Source organism: Sus scrofa, chromosome 1, assembly GCF_000003025.6.
Source record: "Sus scrofa isolate TJ Tabasco breed Duroc chromosome 1, Sscrofa11.1, whole genome shotgun sequence".
Classification (NCBI taxonomy): domain Eukaryota; kingdom Metazoa; phylum Chordata; class Mammalia; order Artiodactyla; family Suidae; genus Sus; species Sus scrofa.
The window spans coordinates 264,111,974-264,134,057 of NC_010443.5; the positions used below are offsets into that span (position 1 = coordinate 264,111,974).

A 22,084-nucleotide genomic window follows, 5' to 3' on the forward strand; every position below is an offset into this window, starting at 1 on the left:
GAGAAACTAAGTTCTAATTCAGTTTTTTTGTTTGTTTGTTTTTTGTTTTTGTCTTTTGGCTTTCTTGGGCCGCTCCCGCGGCATATGGAGGTTCCCAGGCTAGGGGTCGAATTGGAGCTGTAGCTGCCAGCCTATGCCAGAGCCACAGCAACTCGGGATCCGAGCCGCGTCTGCAACCTACACCACAGCTCACGGCAACGCCGGATCGTTAACCCACTGAGCAAGGGCAAGGATCGAACCCACAACCTCATGGTTCCTAGTCGGATTCGTTAACCACTGCACCATGACGGGAACTCCCTCTAATTCAGTTTTGAATTTAAATATGAGGTTTTATAAAACAAGCAACCCAGGTATAGGAAATTAATTAAAATTAAGCTAACATTCTAATAATACAAATTCAATTTATATTGTTCAATTTATTTGACTTGTGAGTTTGTAAAGAGGAAAAATAGAAGCGCACATGTAAAAGCTGCCTAACAGTGCCTGACATTAGAAGGTACTTAGTAAATAAGCTGGCTCTCCCCATCTCTGTGCCTCTATAGTGCTTACACACGTCAGGAGCACAATACATGTCTATGACCAGAACACAACTCTGTTCTTAGAAGCCCGGCCTGCCTCTGTTTTATACAAAATAAGGGCACAATCATTCCACACTCCTTGAGTTTTACCACATGGGAAGAATCACACACAAGTGTTCCATTTCGCAAAATGGAAAGACTACAGAGACAATCAAGAGCATGCACACAGAGCACTATATTTAAAATCCAAACAAAGCATAGAGTACATTATTTTTTAAAAATCTTGAAAACACAGGGACTTAATCCAGGTAAGCAAAAGTCTACTACAGAACTTTCTAAAAGTCTCCTTAGCTTTGAGAGCAAACAACAGAAGATATATTTAAAAGGCCTGAACTTCACTGAAAAATAAAGCTGCACTTAGAAATAGTAAAAATAGGGAGTCTCCATTATGGCACAGCAGAAACGAACCCAACTAGTATCCATGAGGATGTGGGTTTGATCCCTGGCCTCGCTCAAGTGGGTTAAGGATCCAGCATTGCCACGAGCTGTGGTGTAGGTCACAGACGTGGCTCGGATCCCACATTGCTATGGCTCTGGTTGTAGGCCAGTGGCTATAGCTCTGATTTGACTCCTAGCCTGGGAACTTTCATGTGCCGTAGGTACGGCTCTAAAAAGAAAAGAAAAGAAAAAAAAAAAACAACTAAAAATAGCAATTTTTATGTTACATGTATTTTGCCACAATAAAAAGTTTTAGGAAGTTCCCTTGTGGTGCAGCAGGTTGAGGATCTGGCATTGCCACAGCTTGCAACTGCTGCATAGATTCAATCTGGCCTGGGAACTTTCACATGCCACAAGGGCAGCCAAAAAGAAAACAAACAATAAAACAAGTTTTAAAAAGGGCATAAATACATTCCAATGTACAATTTAAATATGAAATGCATGGTTATTTTACTTGCACAGGGACTGGGATACAAAGAGCTAGATTACTGGATGATATTACTAATTATCATGAACCAAAAAATTAACAACACATTTTTTAAAGCCATCATACGCAAGAAAAGTGAATTACTGCCAAGAAACTTGAAGCTGACAAGTCAGTGACAACATGCAATGTATATATTACCTGTAAATGGCTAACAAACTCAAGGAAAACTTCAGCTAAAAACTGATTAACTTTCATCTGAAGATGAAAGGTTACACTACATTTCAGTTAAAGAAATCCAATTATTAATACTTTCCCACTACTCTTTATCTACTTATCACACTGATTTAGAATTGAAAGTTTGAGAAAAAATTCTATAACCTCTATCATCAATTTACCAGTTGTAGCCAAAGTAATACTCTTAATGCTATTAATAAAGTCAAATGAGCTTCATCTTTCAAAGTAAATCATATTCTTATTCAAATCATAGTGACATTGCTCAAAACAACAACTCTAAGTTAGCAAGGGATAAAATGTTTCCTAGTTATCATTCAGCTTCACCTCACTAATCTCTTACTGTTGTCAACAGCACCAAGACTACTCTGCTATAATTACGGAAGGGTCTGGCTCCCATTAGGCTTTTCTTCATTCCACAAATATCCAATGAACACTTACTATATGCAAGATACTATATGGATCCTCGGAATCAACTAGGCAGATACAATCAAATATTCCTGTGGAGTATTCTCCTGCACTCTTTCTTCTATACCAGGATTTTTAAATATCTAACAAAAATGTCACTTTAGAATTTTGCCAAAAGACCGAAAGCACTACTATGTGTTTCTGAATTTAGGAGGCTGAACTAACACATGAAAAAGATGACATAATCTCCAAAAGAGAAGATTTCTAAAAGGGAGTGGTTCTCCCTCAAAAGGCATCCTGAACAGTTTTATCTTCTTCTGGTCTAATCATTGTTTCTTTCTTGCGTTTTGCCTTCAAATTTAACTCAGAAAAATTCCACAAACATTTACTCCCTTGCTTATAGTCACATAGGTGAGAAAACCCCAAAGAACACCATCATACAGCAAATGTAAGCCAGGGGGACTGCACCCTGGGCTCTTCTGAGCATTAAAGGAAAGCATCACAAAGATCAGGCCATACTCACTTGGAATAGGTGTCCACAGCCTCATCCTTCTTCACTTCTGTTTCCCCCTCTGCTTTTGTGCCTTTATTTGTTTCATCCAGCCAATCAGAGACATGTTTAAGAGCACATTCGACAGTAGACACCATATTCTGAACAGCTTCAAGTTCTTCTGGAGATGGATAGATTGTTGAATGTTTCACCATAACATGGCGATCATCATTGGCAAAAGATCTAATAGATCTCTGTCAGAAGGCGAAAGAAAACAAATGCTACCTGAAAAGGATGACTTACAACTATATTTAGGTCAAGTCATAGCATTAACTGTCAACATTGAGACAATAAAAAATTGCTCAAGAGGAAATAAAACCCCACCCTACTGAATTCCACACCAGAAAATTCCAAATCATTCATGTTTTAGAAAAGACCACCCAAGTCATATTCAGTATAATGTATATGCCACCTTTTAGCTAAATCTATGTGTTTTCAATACCACATTTAAAAAAAAGGTCATCCGTATCACACACCTACAAGAAAACAGATACTTCCTAACTTTAACAGAGTGCCTAGGGTGCAAGAGTGGCTCGTGATACCCAGTCAGTCCTTTCCAAACTGCTGGACACATCTTCACCTTGAAAAATGGAGATTTTGTAATATGGTAACAATACCAAACACAACATTATTTGTGAACAAGGTGGCAAAAACCATGGATCACATTAGAATATTATTTACTATTTGGCATTCAAACCTTTGGTGTGAAGTTTTAATTTTTTAATAAATTAGTAGGAGATATCCTAAATTCCAGAATCAGGAAAATACATACTGTAAAAGAATTAACTTCCAAAACTAATTTACAAATGTATTCACATTCTCAAAATACAAATCCCCTAAAGACAGATTTATTTTAACACTCAACGAAAATAATTTTAAAGCTCATGGAGGGGGGGAATCAATGAGAGTATCAAGAACAATTCTACCAAGATGGATGGGTGGTGCCATTACATTAAAACAAAATATCAAAAATTTAAAAAGCAATAATTAAAATGACATGCTTGGCTCAGAATCAGTGGAACAGATTAGAGCCTAGAAATAGAATGAATTTCATGAAAATTTAATAGAGTAGATCCGTCACACATCCAAAACCTTTGAATATTTCCAAATTTACAAATACCATGCAGACACTCGTACCAGTACACAGCAAAATGAACAAGGATAACTTGGTAAATTTCCATTAAGCCAAAAGTATTCTATATAAAGGTGACTACAGTGTCCTAACTTACATGAAATTATGTGCTAGTAGATGGTAAATATTTTGTTTTAAAGTCTTTATTACAGAATAAAATAGTCATAATTCTTTACCAGTCTTGTCTTTTATTTTTGTTTGAATACCAATGTTTTAAAATCAGATTAATTTGGACACTAGTAAATTAATACTAAAGTATCACTGTCCCCTACAAAATGAAGCAAGCGGAAACTAAAAAGGTAAGCAGTCCTTTGAAACCCTCGAATACTATATCATAAAAGTACTAAAATCAAGTATGAGGCTTTCTTTTTTCTAGATAAAACCATCTCTGTTTAGATTTCTTTCTTACTCAAAGTTCATGACCAGTTTTCCAATTGGAGGAGTCTTTTGCTACAAAGAAACAAACTTTTTAATCACATCATGAGATTTATTCATAAATCCCAAAATACGTAACAAGAAATCAAAGCCATGTAACAAATTAGAGGAGTTCCCTGGTAGCTCAGCAGGTTAAGGACCCGGCATTGTCACTGCTGTGGCTCAGGTCACAGCTGTGGTGTGGGTTCGATCCCTGAGCAGGAACTTCCACACACCAAGGTCACGGTCAAAAAAAAAGAAAGAAAACTGGGAATGCTAGGTTGTTCTAGGGATTACATCTTAATTAATTTGTTCTTTAAAGAAAAAGTTCTACTAATATTCTAGTTTTGGATGGTGGGGGAAAAAATGTTAACTTGGGACTTTACCTGTCATTTAGTTTTATGATGAGTTACTAAGTTACTTAGCCAAATTACTCAGCACTGTGCACTGGGCTCACCTTAGGAAAATTACACACTGCTACAGAACACAAACCTTTGGTGTTTTTCTCACAAATAACACAAAACTGCAAATGTTAAATCCAAGAATCTACTGGATGTTGACAGGACAAGCACCATGAAACAATGATGAAAGGAAGAACTGAATGAATGTTATTACCCACTCACCCCCCAAAAAAGAAAGAAATATTCTTTACCCAAATAAGCTCCAAATTTACTTTTTTAAATATTAAAAAAATTAAATTGGAAGAACTATGTTTTAAATGGAGTTCTCATTCAAATCAGATCTAAGGCAAAGGAAAAGAAACTGTAAAACACCTATCGACCAATTAAATTACATAAAAACACAAAATTACCACATCAGAAATCTAAGATACATTTAAAATGAATTAAACTAGAAAAGGAATTTTCATCAATTATGACAAGTAATATACACAAAGCATTTCTTATAATAGATAAGCTGAAGAGGTAAATAACTCACATGGGGACAAATACAAATTACACTGTCATTTTTCACATTTCACCATAAAACTAAATGAGAGAAAATCCCAAGTTAACATTTTTCCCCACCATCCAGAGCTAAAGTATTAGCAGAATTTCTTCTCTAAAGAGAAAGTCAAACAAGTTATAACCTCTGGAACAAATTTTTAAAAATCAAATAACATCAGATTGGCTAAACAACATATTTCAAACATACTGATGATTAATATTTTTGTGCTTTTTCTCCCACTGCAACATCTTTTTTAAGCCTTTTCTCACTTAGAGAAAAAATTCACACATCCTCCAGAACCAAAATAACGGGGGGGGGGGGGGGGGAATTCAGCACATTTTACCAATTAAAAAAAAATAAGCACCAGAGATTATGACCTGATCTAACACCTCACATTCAATTTAGGTATGATCTTTCCACAAAAAACAAGGTTTCCATGATATTCGGTTCAATGACCTTAATACATTCAACATTTTTTTTTTTTTAATTTATTTTCTGGTCTTTTTGCTATTTCTTGGGCCACTCCCGCGGCATATGGAGGTTCCCAGGCTAGGGGTCTAATCGGAGCTGTAGCCGCCAGCCTACACCAGAGCCACAGCAACGCGGGATCCGAGCCGCATCTGCAACCTACACCACAGCTCACGGCAACGCCGGATCATTAACCCACTGAGCAAGGGCAGGGACCGAACCCGCAACCTCATGGTTCCTAGTCGGATTCGTTAACCACTGCGCCACCACGGGAACTCCACATTCAACATTTGACTCTATTATTTTAAAATTAAAAGCATATGGAAAAAGGTGACTTTTTTGAGTTAAATACTCACATGTTTTATAAACCCCTAACCATCCACATCATTAATTAAAGGACTAGTTCAGGATTTTTAATTTCCATGGGGAAAAAACTGAATTTCAGGTAGAAGGCTAAAGAGAAAATTACTTAATATCAAGTTCAAAGTCACCTTAGCCATTTGTATCAATTTGCCAACGCAGGTTTTATCAGAAAATATTATTTATAAGCATTCCCTTCTTTGTATTTAATAATTTATGGCCAGCAGACTCATGGGGCTCAATCTTGTGGTTTAAAGGGCTTGTAATAAATCTGAACTCATTTGTTTTGCTTAAATAGTAGAGTGCCATCTTTATCTGATGCACTAAAGCCAAAAATTAGCACCACTGTTTTTCACTTGCCCTCACTATTATCAGTTCCAACTTTAAACTATTTGGATCTTTGGCAACTAAATTTAAAAAGCATAAATAATAACGCACCATGGTTTTCTACAGTGTTTTAGCTTCTTTTTCCGATCCTTTCCCCTCTTTCTTGTCGTCTTCACCAGACACTCTTTTAAGTGACAGTACCTCCTCATAAGCCTGAGTCCCCCGATGGCTCAGAATCAATATGGCAAGGATATTTGAAGACTTCTTCTCTAGAGCACACCTGCAAGAGAAAAAGAAAAATAACTTTTTTAAAATGCTTATTTACAATCGGTTTCATATCAGAGTGTGGAACCCGTAAATGTATTACTGACTAAAAAGAATCTTTATAGAGGGAAAAAATTACTTCATTTTAAACAAAAAGTTAACATATCCTTTGAAGGCCTGGGCCCAAGTGTTATGGCCAGAAAAACAACCCTCCCAGTAGCCACAATGTGCCAACTGGCTGACTTACACTCACTGAGGTAAGTAACAGGCACAAATTCATAAAGAAGTACAACCTGAAAAAGTAATAGCACTATTGGTGGCAACAATGTTGCAATTAACCATAAGATTTTCAAGAGAAATTGACATTAGTCAATCTTACCTATCTGAAAAGTATGTAAGACAACCTGAAAATGTAACACCATTATTATAACCATGAGGCTTTTCCATTTAACACTGCAATCAGACTTACAGTACATGGTGAAATAATGTTTCTTCTTTAATCACTTTAGGCCTAAAATTCAGAATGTTTTTTTTTTGGCTCTGCTCCTCTTAACTCCCAAGAGACCCTACTACCCTCTCAACCTATATATGCACTGCTATACCAGACTCCTGAATATTCACTAAATCCTGATTTTATTACCCATGGATGACTCTCGCCATATCCCACTACAAGGGAGTTCCCGCTGTGGTTCGGCAGGTTATAAACACCACTAGTATCCTTGAGGACATGGCTTCGGTCCCTGGCCTCACTCAGGGGGTTAAGGATCCAGCATTGCCGTGAACTGTGATTTTAGGTCACAGATGCAGCTTGTATCATGCATTGCTGTAGCTGTGGCATAGCTGCAGCTCTGATTAGACTCCTAGCCTGGGAACTCCCATATGCCTCAGGTGCAGCACTAAAAAAGGCGAAAAAAGAAAAGAAAAGAAAAAAGACTGTGGGTGGGGCTTTCTGGCTCCAGGAACTCAGTCTGAAGGGCCAGGTGCATAAGCTCTCTATCCGGTGCCCATGAGCCAGTGAGACTAAACTCAGCACAAGAAACAAACAGGAGAGGAAGAACAATTTAATGGTCACTAATTCAGAGCCAACAACAGCATCCTGCAAAAAACCATCCCAACTTCATGATGCGTGGACAGGACTACAAGGGAACATGGGAAATTGAACATAATTAACAGAGACAAGATTCCAGAGTAGAAGGACTCGAGATCACCTCCTCTCAGAAAAATACCAAAATTACAACTAACTGTTGAACAACCATCAACAAAATAGACTGGAAGCTACCAAAAAAGACACCCTACATCCAAAGACAAAGAAGTCACATCAAGATGGTAGGAGGGGTGCTTTCATGATATAAGCAATCCCATAACTGCCCAGTGGGTGACCCACAGACTGGAAAATTAACTACACTGCAGAGGCTCTCCCATAGGAGTAAGAGTTTGGAGCTCCACGTCGGGTTCCCATGCCCCCAGAGCATTTGGCATTGAGCCAGTGAGGCTTAAGCGCAGGAGCTCCACAGGATTCGGGGAGACAGAGACTTCACTCTAGAAGGGCACACAGGGTTTCATGTGCACTGGATCATGGCAAAGCAGGGATTCTATAAGAATCTGGATCAAGCCCACCAGGAGGTCTTGGAGGGTCTCCTGGGAGAGCAGGGGTGGCCATGGCTCACTGTGGGGGCAGGACATTGGAGGTGGAGGTCCTGGGAATAATCATCAGTGTGACCTCCCCTGAGGCTGTGATTTTGGAAAAATTTGGCCCCACCCATCAGGGCTGAGAAGCCCCACTCCAGACAACAAACAGGGTGGGAACACAGCTCCACACATCAGCAAATAGGCTGCCCCTAATCACACCCAGAGACAAAGCCCCACCCACCAGAGGGATAAGAATCAGCTCCACCTACCAGTGGGCAGGCACCAGTCCCTCCCATCAGGAAGCCTATAACAAGCCCCTGTATCAATCAACTTCACCCACAAAGAGGCAGACAACAGAAGAGAGGCTAAAATCCTCTAGCCTGCAGAAAAGAGACCACACAAAAAGCTCTACAAAATGAAAAGTCAGAGAAACGAGTCAGATGAAAGAGTAAGACAAAACCCCAGAAGAACAGCTAAGTGAAGTGGAGATAGGAAACCAGTCTGAAAAAGACTTTAGAGTAGTGCTAATAAGGATGATCCAAGATTTTGGGGAAAAAAATAGAGGCAAGGATCGATGAATTAGAAGAAGCGTTTAACAAAGGAAGAGAAGATTTAAAGATTCAACAAGCAGAGATGATCAACACAATAGCTGAAATAAAAAATTCACTAGAAGGAAAAGAATTCCACTGCATATTTCTGCCCAGAGACCTAATCCCCATTTTTTTACCCCTTCCTTTGTTCCACTTTTATGAGATTTTTATTTAGAAAAGGTAGAAATAAACTCTTCTGAGCACTGGTGAGGTCCTTACAAATTCTAAGTCCCACTGTAAAAAAAAAAAAAAAAAAAAAGAGACCGTTAAAATAGAACATATGCTTTACATGGATATTATGAGTAATTTACACACCACAGGATACATAAACTCACAAAGAAACAGCTCCTTCTTCATCTCAATATCTTTCCTTTAAATTTCCCTTAAATAGGAAATCCCTTATACTTTTGTCTATAATAATAATTTCCTATCAGTTGCTCTCTTAAGGAAAAAAATTCTTTTTGAATTTTTGAGACCAGTAAAGTTAAAGGTGACATTTAACTCTCCTCAATAATGCAAATGAAAACAGACCCACATTTATAGTCACGATACTCATCTGTGACCTACACACAGCACTATTCATATCTTATAACCAACTTCCTTGACTCTGACTTATAATATAATATCCATCTATAAAAAGCTAGTGAAGACTGTTTTTTTTTAATTATATGACAACTAATAGAGGGGACTTATTACACATATCATATTGAGGTAAGAAGGGAACACACACACTACATTTAACAAGGTCTTTTTATACAACAAAGTTAAGAAACAAACTAAAACATGATTCCATAAGAGACACCTTAAAGATCCTCTCGTCACTAAAATTTTACCTTTTGTATAAAGGTTATATTATACAGTTTATAGTCTTTGGCATTTCCTATTCCCAACCCTACACCATACTAGAGGATTCAATCATTCAGTACTTAGCTGTGAATCCAGCAGCCAAAGACTACTGCATGTTCTGCTGAGAGCTAAAAACAATGGCCACAAGCTTCATTCTGTAAAAAGGTAAAGCCAGTAAGTCAACCATATTAAGAACGCTGATTAAAAGGAGAAAAAGAGGGGAAAATGCTAAGTAAAAGCTGATGTAGTGGAGAAACTGTGGATCACCAATAGCACCTTTCAGTCATTAGCATAGACTAACCACCCTACCCATACATCAAGAAGCTCTGGGCCCACTCTTGCAATTTTATTCAACGTAGTTTTGGAAGACCTAGCCACAGCCACAGCAATCACAGGAGAAAAATAAATAAAAGGATTCCAAATTGGAAGGTAAGAAGTAAAACTGTCACTGTTTGCAGATGACATGATACTTACTATACATGGAAAATCCTAAATATGCCACCAGAAAACTCCTAGAGCTCATCAGTGAATTTGGTAAAGTTGAAGGATACAAAATTAATACACAAAAATCTATTGCATATCTATACACTAACAACAAAGTATCAGAAAGGGAAATTAAAGAAACAACCCCACATGCCATCACATCAAAAAGAATGAAATATCCAGGAATAAATCTATCTAAAGAGACAAAAGACGTGTAGTCTGAAAACTATAAGACAATGATGAAAGAAAATGAAGACAGCACAAACAAATGGAAAGATATACCATGTTCTTGGATCAGAAAAATCAATACTGTTAAAAAATGACTGTAACACACAAGACATCTACAGATTCAATGCAATTCCCATCAAATTACCAACGGCATTTTCCACAGAATGAGAACAGAAAAGTTTTACATTTGTATGGAAACAAAAAAGACCCCGAATAGCCAAACTTGAGAGAGAACAGAGCTGGAGGAATCAACACTCCCTGACTTCAGATTATACTACAAAGCTACAGTAATCAAAACAGTACAGTTGTGGCATAAAAACAGACACACAGATCAATGGAACAGAATAAAGAGCTCAGAAATAAACCCATGCACTTATGGTCAGCTAACGTTTTAAAGAAGGAGGCAAGAATACACATGAAGAAAAGACAGTCTCATCAATAAGCGGTGCTGGGGAAACTGAACAGCTACATGTAAAAGAATGAAACTAGAACATTCTCTAACACTTCACAAACAAAACTCAACTCAAAATGGATTAAAGACCTAAATGTAAGACCGGATACTATAAAACTCCTAAAGGAAAACGTAGGCCAAACACCTTTTTTTTTTTTTTTTTTTTGTCTTTTTGCTATTTCTTTGGGCCACTCCCACGGCATATGGAGGTTCCCAGGTTAGGGGTCGAATTGGAGCTGTAGCCGCCGGCCTACGCCAGAGCCACAGCAATGCGGGATCCAAGCCGCGTCTGCCTACACCACAGCTCACGGCAACGCCAGATCGTTAACCCACTGAGCAAGGGCAGGGACCAAACCCGCAACCTTATGGTTCCTAGTCGGATTCGTTAACCACTGCACCACGACGGGAACTCCGCCAAACACCATTTGACATAAAATTGCGCAATGATTTTTTGGACCCGTCTCCTAAAGTAAAAAATAAAAGTCAAAATAAACAAATGGAGCTCAATTAAACTTTAAAGTTTTTGCACAGCAAAAGAAACCCATCAACAAAATGAAAGGACAAATGACTGGAATGGGAGAAAATACTTGCACATGATATGACCAATAAGGGGTTAAATATCCAACATATATAAACAGCTATATAACTCATCCAAACAAAAAACCCAATCAAAAAATGGGCAGAAGAAATGAAGAGACATTTTTTCCAAAAAGGAAATGCAGATGGCTAACAGGCACATGAAAGGATGCTCAATATCACTAATGATCAGGGAAATGTAAATCAAAACAACGAGATACTACCTCAGGTACACCTGTCCAAATGGCTATCATCAAAAAGAACACGAGTAACAAATGTTGGCAAAGCTGTTCAAAGAAAGGAACCCTTCCTACACTGTTGGTTAGAATATTAACTAGTCGAGCCTCTGTGGAAAACAGTGTGGAGATTTCCCAAAAATCTAAATATAGAACTACATACGATTCAGCAATTCCACTCCTGGTATATATCTGATAAAAATTTTTTTAAAAATTCAAAAAGATACATGCATCTCAATGTATTTCATAGTAGCATTATTTATAACTGCCAAGACATGGAAGCAATCTAATATGTACAACAGAATACTACTCAGCCGTAAAAAAATGACAAAATGTTGCCATTTGCAGCAACATGGATAGCATTTGGAGAGCATTTTGCTAAGTGAAATTAAGTTAGAAGCATATGAATACTACAGGATATCACTTATATGTGAGATCTTAAAAATACAACAAATTTGTGAACCTAACACAAAAAACAGCAGACTCATACAGAATAAACGAGTGGCTGCTGGCAGAGGGGAGGGCAAAATAGGGTGGGGGAATAAGTACAAATTATTGGGTGTAAGACAGGCTACAAGGATGTACTACTGTACAACATGGAAAATTTAGCAAATCATATTTTCTCAGTGCTGTAAAAGGAACTTACAAATTGGCCCAACTCAACTCACCCCTCAGTTAAAATGAACTACAATCAGAGATATTAAAGAAGTCACGCAACTAATCAGGAACAAGGCCTGGTCCCAAACCTAAATCATAGCCCAGTGACTTTTCCCTACTATATCAATCTGAGAGAAAAACAGGTTTTTTTATATGTATATATACACACACACACATTTTTTTTTTTTTTTTTTTTGGTCTTTTTAGGGCCACACCTCTGGCATATGGACGTTCCTAGGCTAGGGGTCAAACTGGAGCTGTAGCTGCTGGCCACAGCCACAGCCACTTAGGATCCAAGCTGAGTCTGCAACCTACACCACAGTTCACGGCAACACCAGATCCTTAACCCACTGAGTGAGGCCAGGGATTGAATTCACGTCTTCATGGATTCCAGTTGGGTTTGTTACCACTGAGCCACAATGGGAACTCCAGGTTAAATCATATTTGGTAGACTCTAAGCAGACAGAAACTGCAACACATTTTTAATGTTTCTCTCTTTTTAAAAAAATAGTTTATGTAGTAGATAAAATTCTAGCCTTAAAATTTAAAAACTCAACCATTTAACCATGTAATAGCTCTGTGACCTTAGACAGTTACATGACTCAGAAAATCAAGTTTCTTTGGTCTCAGTTTCCTTTATCTATAAAATAAGAAAATATTCCACTACTAATTAATAGCTAACAGTTACAGGACTTAATATTCTGTACCAGCACTGTTCTAAAAGCTTTTGATACATTAACTCACTTAATCCTCACAGCAATCTTTTTTTTGTGTGTGTGTGTGTCTTTTTTTTTAGGGCTGCACCTGTGGCACAGAGAGGTTCCCAAGCTAGGGGTTGAATCGGAGCTGTAGCCACTGGCCTCAGAGCAATGCCTGACCCGAGCCTCGTCTGCGACCTACACCACAGCACACAGATTAACCCACTGAGAGAGGCCAGGGATTGAACCTGCATCCTCCTGGATACTAGTCAAGATTCATTTCCGCTGCACCACAACAGGAACTCCCTCACAACAATCTTAATTACTATCTCCATTTAACACATAAGGAAGCTAGAGCATAAGGAGGTAATAAAACCTAATTAAAATTACAAAGCAAAAGTACACAATAGAGCCACAATTCAAACCTAGACAATCTCTTTCAATAAAATTTTCACTCTAAAGGCATTACACTTATGTTAGTGGATAAACTAGCTATTTCAAAAAATAAGTCTATGTGAATTACAAAAGCCATATAGGACACAGGCTTGAGTCAGGCCTTGATTCAAGTACCAGCTTTGCCACTTCACTTATCTTAGCCAGAGCTTTCTCACCTGTGCAACGGGGCAAATAGTATTTACTTCAAACTAAATGAAAGAAGTTATTAAGACATACCTCAAAGTATCTATCATATAGTATACACTAAATATACGGCTTCAGAGGGAAGGGAAAAAAATCCTCAAGTATCAAAAAAGAGTTTTGTTTATACATCAGATATATGAGTACTTTTCTGTGAAAAGCAGAGCTTAGAGAAGTATTAGCTATGCTCTACTAATAGAGGCAGTTTTATGCAGTTTTATGCAGAAGGTAGAGTGTAGTATGGGTATATATATGCCTCTGTGTCACCTTTTTTTTTATTAAGTACTGTTTTTTCAATTAACAGACTTTTTTTTAGAGTAGTCTTAGATTTACAGAAAAATTGAATAGGAAGTAGAAAGAATCCCATATACTATTCTCCCTAACGCAGATACACAGTTTCCTTTTTTTTTTTTACACACACACACACAGTTTTTTCTCTTTTTAGGGTCACACCTGCAACATATGGAAGTTCCCAGGCTCAAGGCTGAATTGGAGCTGCAGCTGTGGCCTATGCTACAGCCACAGCAATACCTGATCCAAACCGCATCTGCAACCTAGACTGCAGGCTTGCAGCAACGCCTGATCCTTAACCCACTGAGCAAGGCCAGGGATTAAACCCACATCCTCACAGAGACAATGTTGGATCCTTAATCTGCTGAGCCACAATGGTAACTCCTCCTCTAAGATTAAATCTTGCATTAGTATGGTATATCTGTTACAAATAACAAACAAATGTTAATACAATATTATTAACTAAAGTCCATAGTTTACAACAGGGTTCACTCTTCATGTTATACATTCTCAGAGTCTTGACAAATGTATCATGTGCATCTACCATTACAGAACCATCCCGAACAGTTTCACTGCCCTAAAAATCCCATGCTCCACCTATTCAACTCTCCCTTCTCCAAATGTCACATAGTTGAAATCATACAGTATGTGGCCTTTTCATACAGGCTTTTTTTACTTAGCAATATGACTTACGATTCCTCCATGTCATTTTTATCACTGAAAAATATTCCACTGTCTCCATGTACCACAGCTTGTTCATCCATATACCTCCTGAAGGACATCTTGGTTGCTTCTAAGTTTTGGCAATCATAAATAAAGCTGTTACAGGAGTTTCTGTTGTGGCTCAGTAGGTTAAGGAACCCACAGGGATTCCTAGCCTGGCTCAGTGGGTTAAGGATACAGTGTTGCTGCAAGCCGCAGCACAGGTCACTGATGCGACCCAGATCCAGTGTGGCTATGGCTGTGCCAGAGACCAGCAGCTGCAACTCCAATTCAAACTCTAGCCTGGGAACTTCCATAAACTGCAACTGCAGCCATAAAAAGAAAAAAAAGGAAAAAAACACTGCCATAAACATCCATGTGCAGGTTTTTGTCTAGACGTAAGTTTTCAACCCAAATATTTAGGATTTTTTTTCTTCTTAGGGCCACGCCTGCAGCATATGGAAGTTTCCAGGCTAGGGGTAGAATCAGAGCTACAGCTGCCTGCCTACGCCACAGCCACACAGGATCCAAGCCACGTCTGCAATCTACACCACAGCTCATGGCAACACTGGATCCTTAATCCACCGAGCGAAGCTAGTGATCAAACCTACAACCTCATGGTCAATAGTTGGATTTGTTTCCACTGCACCATAACGTGAACTCCAAGGATTTTTTTCTGAAATGCAATTAGGAGGAAAAAAATTTATTTTTATTTATTTATTTATTTATTTGTCTTTTTGCCATTTCTTGGGCCTCTCTCGCAGCATATGGAGGTTCCCAGGCTAGGGGTCTAATCAGAGCTGTAGCCGCTGGCCTACACCAAAGCCACAGCAACGTGGGATCCTTAACCTACTGAGCGAGGCCAGGGATCGAACGCACAACCTCATGGTTCCTAGATGGATTCGTTAACCACTGAGACACGACGGGAACTCCAAATTAGGAGAAAATATTAAAAATTTAAAAATTATTTAAATATACTTACTTTCTTGAAAAATTTCAAATAATGTCTTGTAAACAATGTGACATAGAATCTAGGAAATTATTTACTCTCAAAATAATAACTGAATAGAAATCTTTAATGCTAACATATGCAACCTCTCCAGAAGAAGCTATGTAAAAATCAAATATACAGGCTCTTACTTTCCCATTATGAAAAAACAATCACAGGTCAAATAAATTAGAAAAAGACACCCTCAGTGATATGCCAAGAGGATCACTTTAAGATAAAGAGAGGTAGCAGTAAATACATATTGATCGCCTATTCTGTACTTGGTACTGTGCTTGATAGATAGTATAGGACATAAAAAAAATGAACCAACTCAGGGGAGAGAGATAAATTAGAAGTTTGGAATTAACAGATACACACTACTATACATTAAATAGGTAAATAACAAGGACCTGCTGTACAGCACAGGGAACTATATACTCAGTATTTTTAATAACCTATAATGGAAAAGAATCTGAAAAAGAATGTGTGTGCTGTGTGTGTGTGTGTGTATGTGTGTGTAACTGAATCACCTTGCTATACACATGAAACTAACACAACATGTAAATTAACTACACTTAAAAAAAAAAGAACCAACTCAGATACATTAAGAGAAAAGCAAATACGTGTAAAATTCAATAGTTCCCCCAAAACCCTTCAAATAAATTAAACTTTCTGTACATGGTGGCATTCAGTTTCTCGACAATACTAATGTGAAAAGAATACTGCATTTCACTAAGTTCTCATGTGGTGCAGTAGGTTAAGGATGTGGTGTTGCTGCAGCTGTGGTGCAGGTTGCAAACAGGTTTGATCCCTGGCCTGCAAACTTCCACATGCTGTGGGTGCTGCCAAAAAAAAAAAAATACTGAATTTCAGTATTTTCCTCTGGAAATTTCCTTTTATTTTCTATATTAAAAAAGGCAGAGAAGAATGCTAAACTGAAAAACCTATGAATTACATAGACCCACTTCAAAAATCTAGCTATTCAGCCCTACCCTGAAATACCTATATTGACAGGAAAGCTCAATCCCACCACATCATTTTTTTTGGGGGGGGGGGTCTTGTTACCACACCTGCAGCATATACATTCAACCAGGCCAGAGGTTGAATTGGAGCTACAGCCGCTGGCCTACACCACAGCCACAGCAGATCCAAGCTGCATTCGCAACCTACACCACAGTTCATGGCAATGCTGGATCCTTAACCCACTGAGTGAGGCCAGGGATTGAACCTGAATCCTCATGGATAACTAGTCAGGTTCTCAACCCGCTGAGCTACAATGGGAACTCCTTTATCACATCATTTGAAGCGTTGTAACACTAGGCTCAGGCCAAGAGGTCCCTTTCTCAACTAACAGTTTAAACAAGGGTGGCACAGCCCTAACATAAGGCTGCAGCCCTAACATGAAATGCAGTGCTCAAACCGGTTAAGTCAATCAGAACGCTTTCTGAACAGTTACTGTCAGAGCAGAATGGAAACGATGTTATCAAGGAACCAATCCAAGGAAGTAATAACAGGAAAATACATCTCCTCACTGAAAGAACACTAGCCCCTCCCCATCACGTAACAGAACTTTTATCTGCCAGTTAGACAACGCACTGGTGAAAGAATCAATAATTCAGTGCATCTCCACAAGTCTTTACTGAACACTTACAATGTGCCAGCCACTGTCCTAGGCACTTAGGATGCATCAGTGAACAAAGCAGACAAAAATCCCTGCCCTTGTGTTTAAGTCCACAGGAGGGGAAACAGTAAATATAAAAATTAGTAAATTAGACAGTATGTGAGAAGGTGTGAGGTGCTATGGGAAAGAGTAGGAGACAGCACAAGTACACACAGGTAATATAGAGGGTGTTGTGACTTTAAACAGATGGTTGACTTCATTGAGAAGGTGTTGCCTGAGCAAACCCTGATGGATGAGGGAGTGAGCTGAGCCCTGCAGAGATCTCAGGAATGAGCATTCCTGGCAGGGGATGAAGAATGTGCCTGGTCAGGTGAAGGAACACAAGGAGACCACTGTGGCTGGAGGGCTGGAGTGAGGTGGGTGAGGAGAGAGGGGCAGCTAACATTGGGGGTGGGTGTCAGGAACCAGATAGTACATGGCAGAGGTTGTCAAGTTTTTTCTTTAAAAGAACAAATAAAAAATACTTTAGGCTTTTAAGCCATAAGGTCTCTACTATTGAACTCTGCCTCTGTAGTGCATATGCAGCCATAAGACATATGTGAGCAAGTGGGTCTGACTGTATTCCAATACAACTTTGTTTATGGGCACTGAAATTTCAACTCCCTATAATGTTTAATTTTAACCACTTAAAACCGTAAAAATCATTCTTAGCCCACAGGTCATACAAAAACAGGCAGTGGATCAAATATGGTCCATGGGCTACAGTTTGTCAACTCCTAATACAGGAAGTCCTTCTAGTCACTTTAAGGACGGTGGCTTTTACTCTGAGTGACACGGAGCCCTTAGAGGGTTTGAACAGAGAAGTGACAGTACCTGACTCGTGTTTTTAAAAGGTCACTATGATTGCTATGTTGAAATACATAGTAGAGAGCTCAAGGGTAGAAGGAAGGAGACCACTGAAGAAGTTCAGCAATCAGAATATGGATATATTCTGAAGAGAAAGATTACAGGCCAACCCAGCAGAAGATGTGTACTGGGAGCCAAGTAGAAGCATCAGGATTGACTTCAAAGTTTCACTTGGCCTGAACAACTGAGTCAGGGAAGGTGCAGGGAGAGGAGGTTTAGGATTAAGATCAGGTATTCAGTTTCGGACATGCTGAGTTTGAGATAATTATTGGATATCCAAGTAGGCAACTGCTTATGAACCTCTAGTTCAGAAGAAAGGTATGGATTGGGCTCAAAACTGGGTACTTTTCTAGCAGGTAGATCAAGATCACTACGGAAGAATATCAATGAACGGAAAAAGGAAAAGGAAAAAGAGGCACAACTATAGTTAGAGAGTGGACTGATAGGAGGAAAATGAAAACTGTGTTGTTCTGAAAGCCAAGTAAAGAAAAGAGAAGCGAGCCAAGCTCTTAGAATTCAAAACAGTAAAGGGGAATACGCATGAGACTGGAAATCCTGAGTTTTAGTCCTGATTTTACTACTAATGATGCTTATAATTGAAAGATAGGGAAGACTTGAATACTACTGTGTATAGTTTTGCCATGTTTTAGTATTTATAGAAATTCATTCTCTCCTACATTATTTGATCCCCACTTCAGCCTATTTTGAGGGAAAACTTTACCTGAACAACATCAAGCTCCCCTTCAAGATCTTCAATAACTTGCATTAGCTAAGCAACCGGCATTCCACTCAGATATTGGGTGTCACTAAGGCTCTCCATAATAAACACTAAAGCAATTCTGTCCCTGTCATTTCTCTCACCGTTAATAGTTCCAGCCAAAACAGGAATAAAGAATCTTCCCCAGAACACCATGCAATATGCTATCAATGTACTTATGCTTTAGGCTAAAACCTTACCTTACCTGGATTGCAACCTCCACTCCACCACAATCTGCCATTACTCTACTCATCAAAGGTCCATCTCAAATTTACCCTTCCAGGAAGCTTTACCAAATACTCAAGTTTAACATAATGTCTTCCTTCTTTGAGCCGTTCAGTCCTTTTTCAACTTCCTTTATAACATTTCTATTACTCAGTTTTAGTTATTTTTATCATAAGCTCCTTAATGAAATTACTTACCTTTATCTCCAAAGCACCAAGTACAATGCCCTGCACTTAGGAGAGGTTCAATAAAAATCTGAATTCAACCTTAGATTCACCTTTCCTTAGAGAGTATCATAACTACAGAATCCAATAGGGTGCAATCTGAAAGGTCACCATCTCTTCCCATGTATTTCCACGGCTGACGTCATCACAGTGACTTACAAGGAATTTCTGACTCTTCCTCTATAAGCACAATTTCCACTATTTGACTTATTTACCTACTTTGGATTAAAGTAGGGATCCTCCAAACCCTCTCCCACTGCTTCAGGACTTCAGTACTTAGCTCACTGACACACACTCACTTCTAACTCCTAGTATAATTCCAAGTAATTTCTATAACCACATAGATGATCCTTGTAAAATTCTGGACTTTCTGTTCCACATATTCCTTTCCTTCAACGTCTTTACCTCCTTTCCTACCTTAGACACCCACTCCCCACCAGGAACTATAATCTACTAATCTAACCAACCTTTCAAGAGTCCCTCACCTTTTGCATACCCTCATTTCTGTCCTTATCCAACTGAAATTACACAATCCATCATTTGTCACTCACTTTTACCAACAACTCCATTTGTTATCCTGTCCTGGCAAAATTCCAATCCTGATTATATCCAACCCTCTTTTAGCTGTACCACACCAATAACCCTGGAATGTGGCTAGAAGGAGAAGGAAAAAAAACAAAAAACAAAAAAAACAAAAACAAAAACAAAAAAAACTCTCACAATAGTGCTAATTGGTTTTTTTTCTAAACTCATGATTTAACCTCAAAACTCCCAATAATCAACAGTTCTCAAACATTAGTGGGACTGTAACCCTGGGTATTTTTAAATGTGAGGTAAAGTTTTCTGGTTGTCACAATGACTGACAAGATGGGTAATCCTGGCATCTGGTACTCTGGGATGCTGAACATCCTGCAACACCCAAGGAGGCCCATTGGAAAAAAATAAATATTCATTCACCTCTCTTTCCTAGTGATTATTTCACATCTTCTGTTATCTCTTCAAACATCTAAACCTTCTTCCCATATCCTCACATTCAACTAGTCATCTTCCTGCTTCCCATTTCACGTAAAATATCCATCTTGCTACATCTTTTCTCATATATTCTTCTTTCCTCCCTATTATTATGAAAGAATTGTCCCTATTTCTATCCAATGGAAATCTCTTCACTCAAATCCTCTAGATCTTCTGCATTCTTTTCACCTACTCAAGGATATCACTCCAGTAACCACTCCCTCTCCTTTCTCTTGCATAACTCTCCTTGACCCTTTGTTTCCCCATAGCTCGATTGATTCTCTGCCCCTCTTACAGCATAATTCTTTGAGTTTACACTTTCAGTTTCCATTTTCTCTCCTCCCACTCTCTCCTGAATTCACCCCAATCAGCCTCTCACCCCAATGCTCCACTGAAACAGCTCTTATCAAGTCCCATAGGACTTCCACGGTATTTAATGATGTGAACAATTCTCAGCCCTCATCTCAGTTGACCTCTCAGCAACAGGTGACACAGCTGACTGCTCCCTACTTAAACATTTTACTTCTCTTGGCTCCCATCCAGCACACCACTCTTAGTTCTCCTCCTACTTCACAAATTACTCTGCCGTAGCCTTTCTTTTTTATCTCCACAACCTAATTGCTAGAGTGCCTCTGGACACAGCCCTCGTACTTAATCTTTTCAATATCTTACACACACACACACTCCCTTGGCAATATCATCCAAGAATAATGCTTTAAATACCGTTTATACACCGAGGACTCCACAATTCATATCACCTTGTTTCAGATTCACATTTAAGTACATAATCAACATACTCACCTGGATGTCTAATAAAGACCTTACACTTGGTGTTTCCCAAACCAACTCCTGAACTCCTCCCTCAAAAAATGAAACAAAATAAAAAAACTCTGCTACTCCCAGTCTTCCTTCTTTCAAGAAAAGGCAACTTAGCTCATCCTCCACTAGCTCATGCCAAAAACTTGGGGGGAGTCATCCTTGACACCTCTATTCCTCTCACACCCACCTCCAATCCATCACCAAATCCTTCACCTTTACCTTTCTCTCTTGCTTCCCCACCTAGAGTTTATTCTCAGCTAGAGCATCCAAAGCATTCCCTTTAAAATTTTAAATTAGGTCGTGTCATTCCTCTCCTCAGGGCTTCTGGTCTCTGAGTAAAAGCACCTCATAATGGCCTAAAAATCCCCAATAATCAAATTCTTGGCCTTACCCCATCATTCCCCTCCTCACTCACTGTGTTCCAAGCACACTGGTATCCTTACCATTTCTCACATAATACACACATTCCTTACCCTCAGAGCCTGCCACTTGCTAGTTTACCCCTGATATCCACAGAACTTCTTAGTTCTTCATGTGCCTGCTCAAATGTCACCTATCATGAACCCATCCCTAATTACCTCACATAAAACAGCAATCCCTCCAGCACACCTCTGACCCTGTTCTACTTCCCACCATAGGATTTACTATTGGTATATGATACCTTTATTCTGCTTTTTGTATTGTATATGTAGAACAATACCTGGTACAGGGATGAATTCAAATAAATTTCTCAAAATACTTTCTCATACAGCATCACATTCAATGCTCACAACAGCCCTGATAAGATGTTAAAAAAAAAAAAGCATAGTATAATTTGTTAATAATCTCTTAAAATATGAAAGCACAAATATACAAAGATGTTAAATGATCTATCTATGATCACACATTGGCAGAGCTATCCCTCGAACTCGGGTTGGGTCTCTAGCATCTTCACAATTCATATCACTATGTCCACGAGCAAATCAAAG

At 38.7% G+C, this 22,084-nt stretch overlaps 1 protein-coding gene across 3 annotated transcripts in view; it reads right to left on the reverse strand.

Moving 5' to 3' along the window:
• STRBP (spermatid perinuclear RNA binding protein) overlaps window positions 1-22,084 on the reverse strand; it is a 165,774-nt gene that overhangs the window by 81,839 nt on the left and 61,851 nt on the right. For all 3 annotated transcript variants that reach the window (XM_021074603.1, XM_021074611.1, XM_021074606.1), the window contains exons 2-3: window positions 6,390-6,558; window positions 2,606-2,826 (exon numbers count right to left, since the gene is read on the reverse strand). In XM_021074603.1, the coding sequence (XP_020930262.1) occupies window positions 2,606-2,826; window positions 6,390-6,392 (224 nt within the window). In that variant the 5' untranslated portion in view covers window positions 6,393-6,558. The remainder of the gene's footprint in view (window positions 1-2,605; window positions 2,827-6,389; window positions 6,559-22,084) is intronic.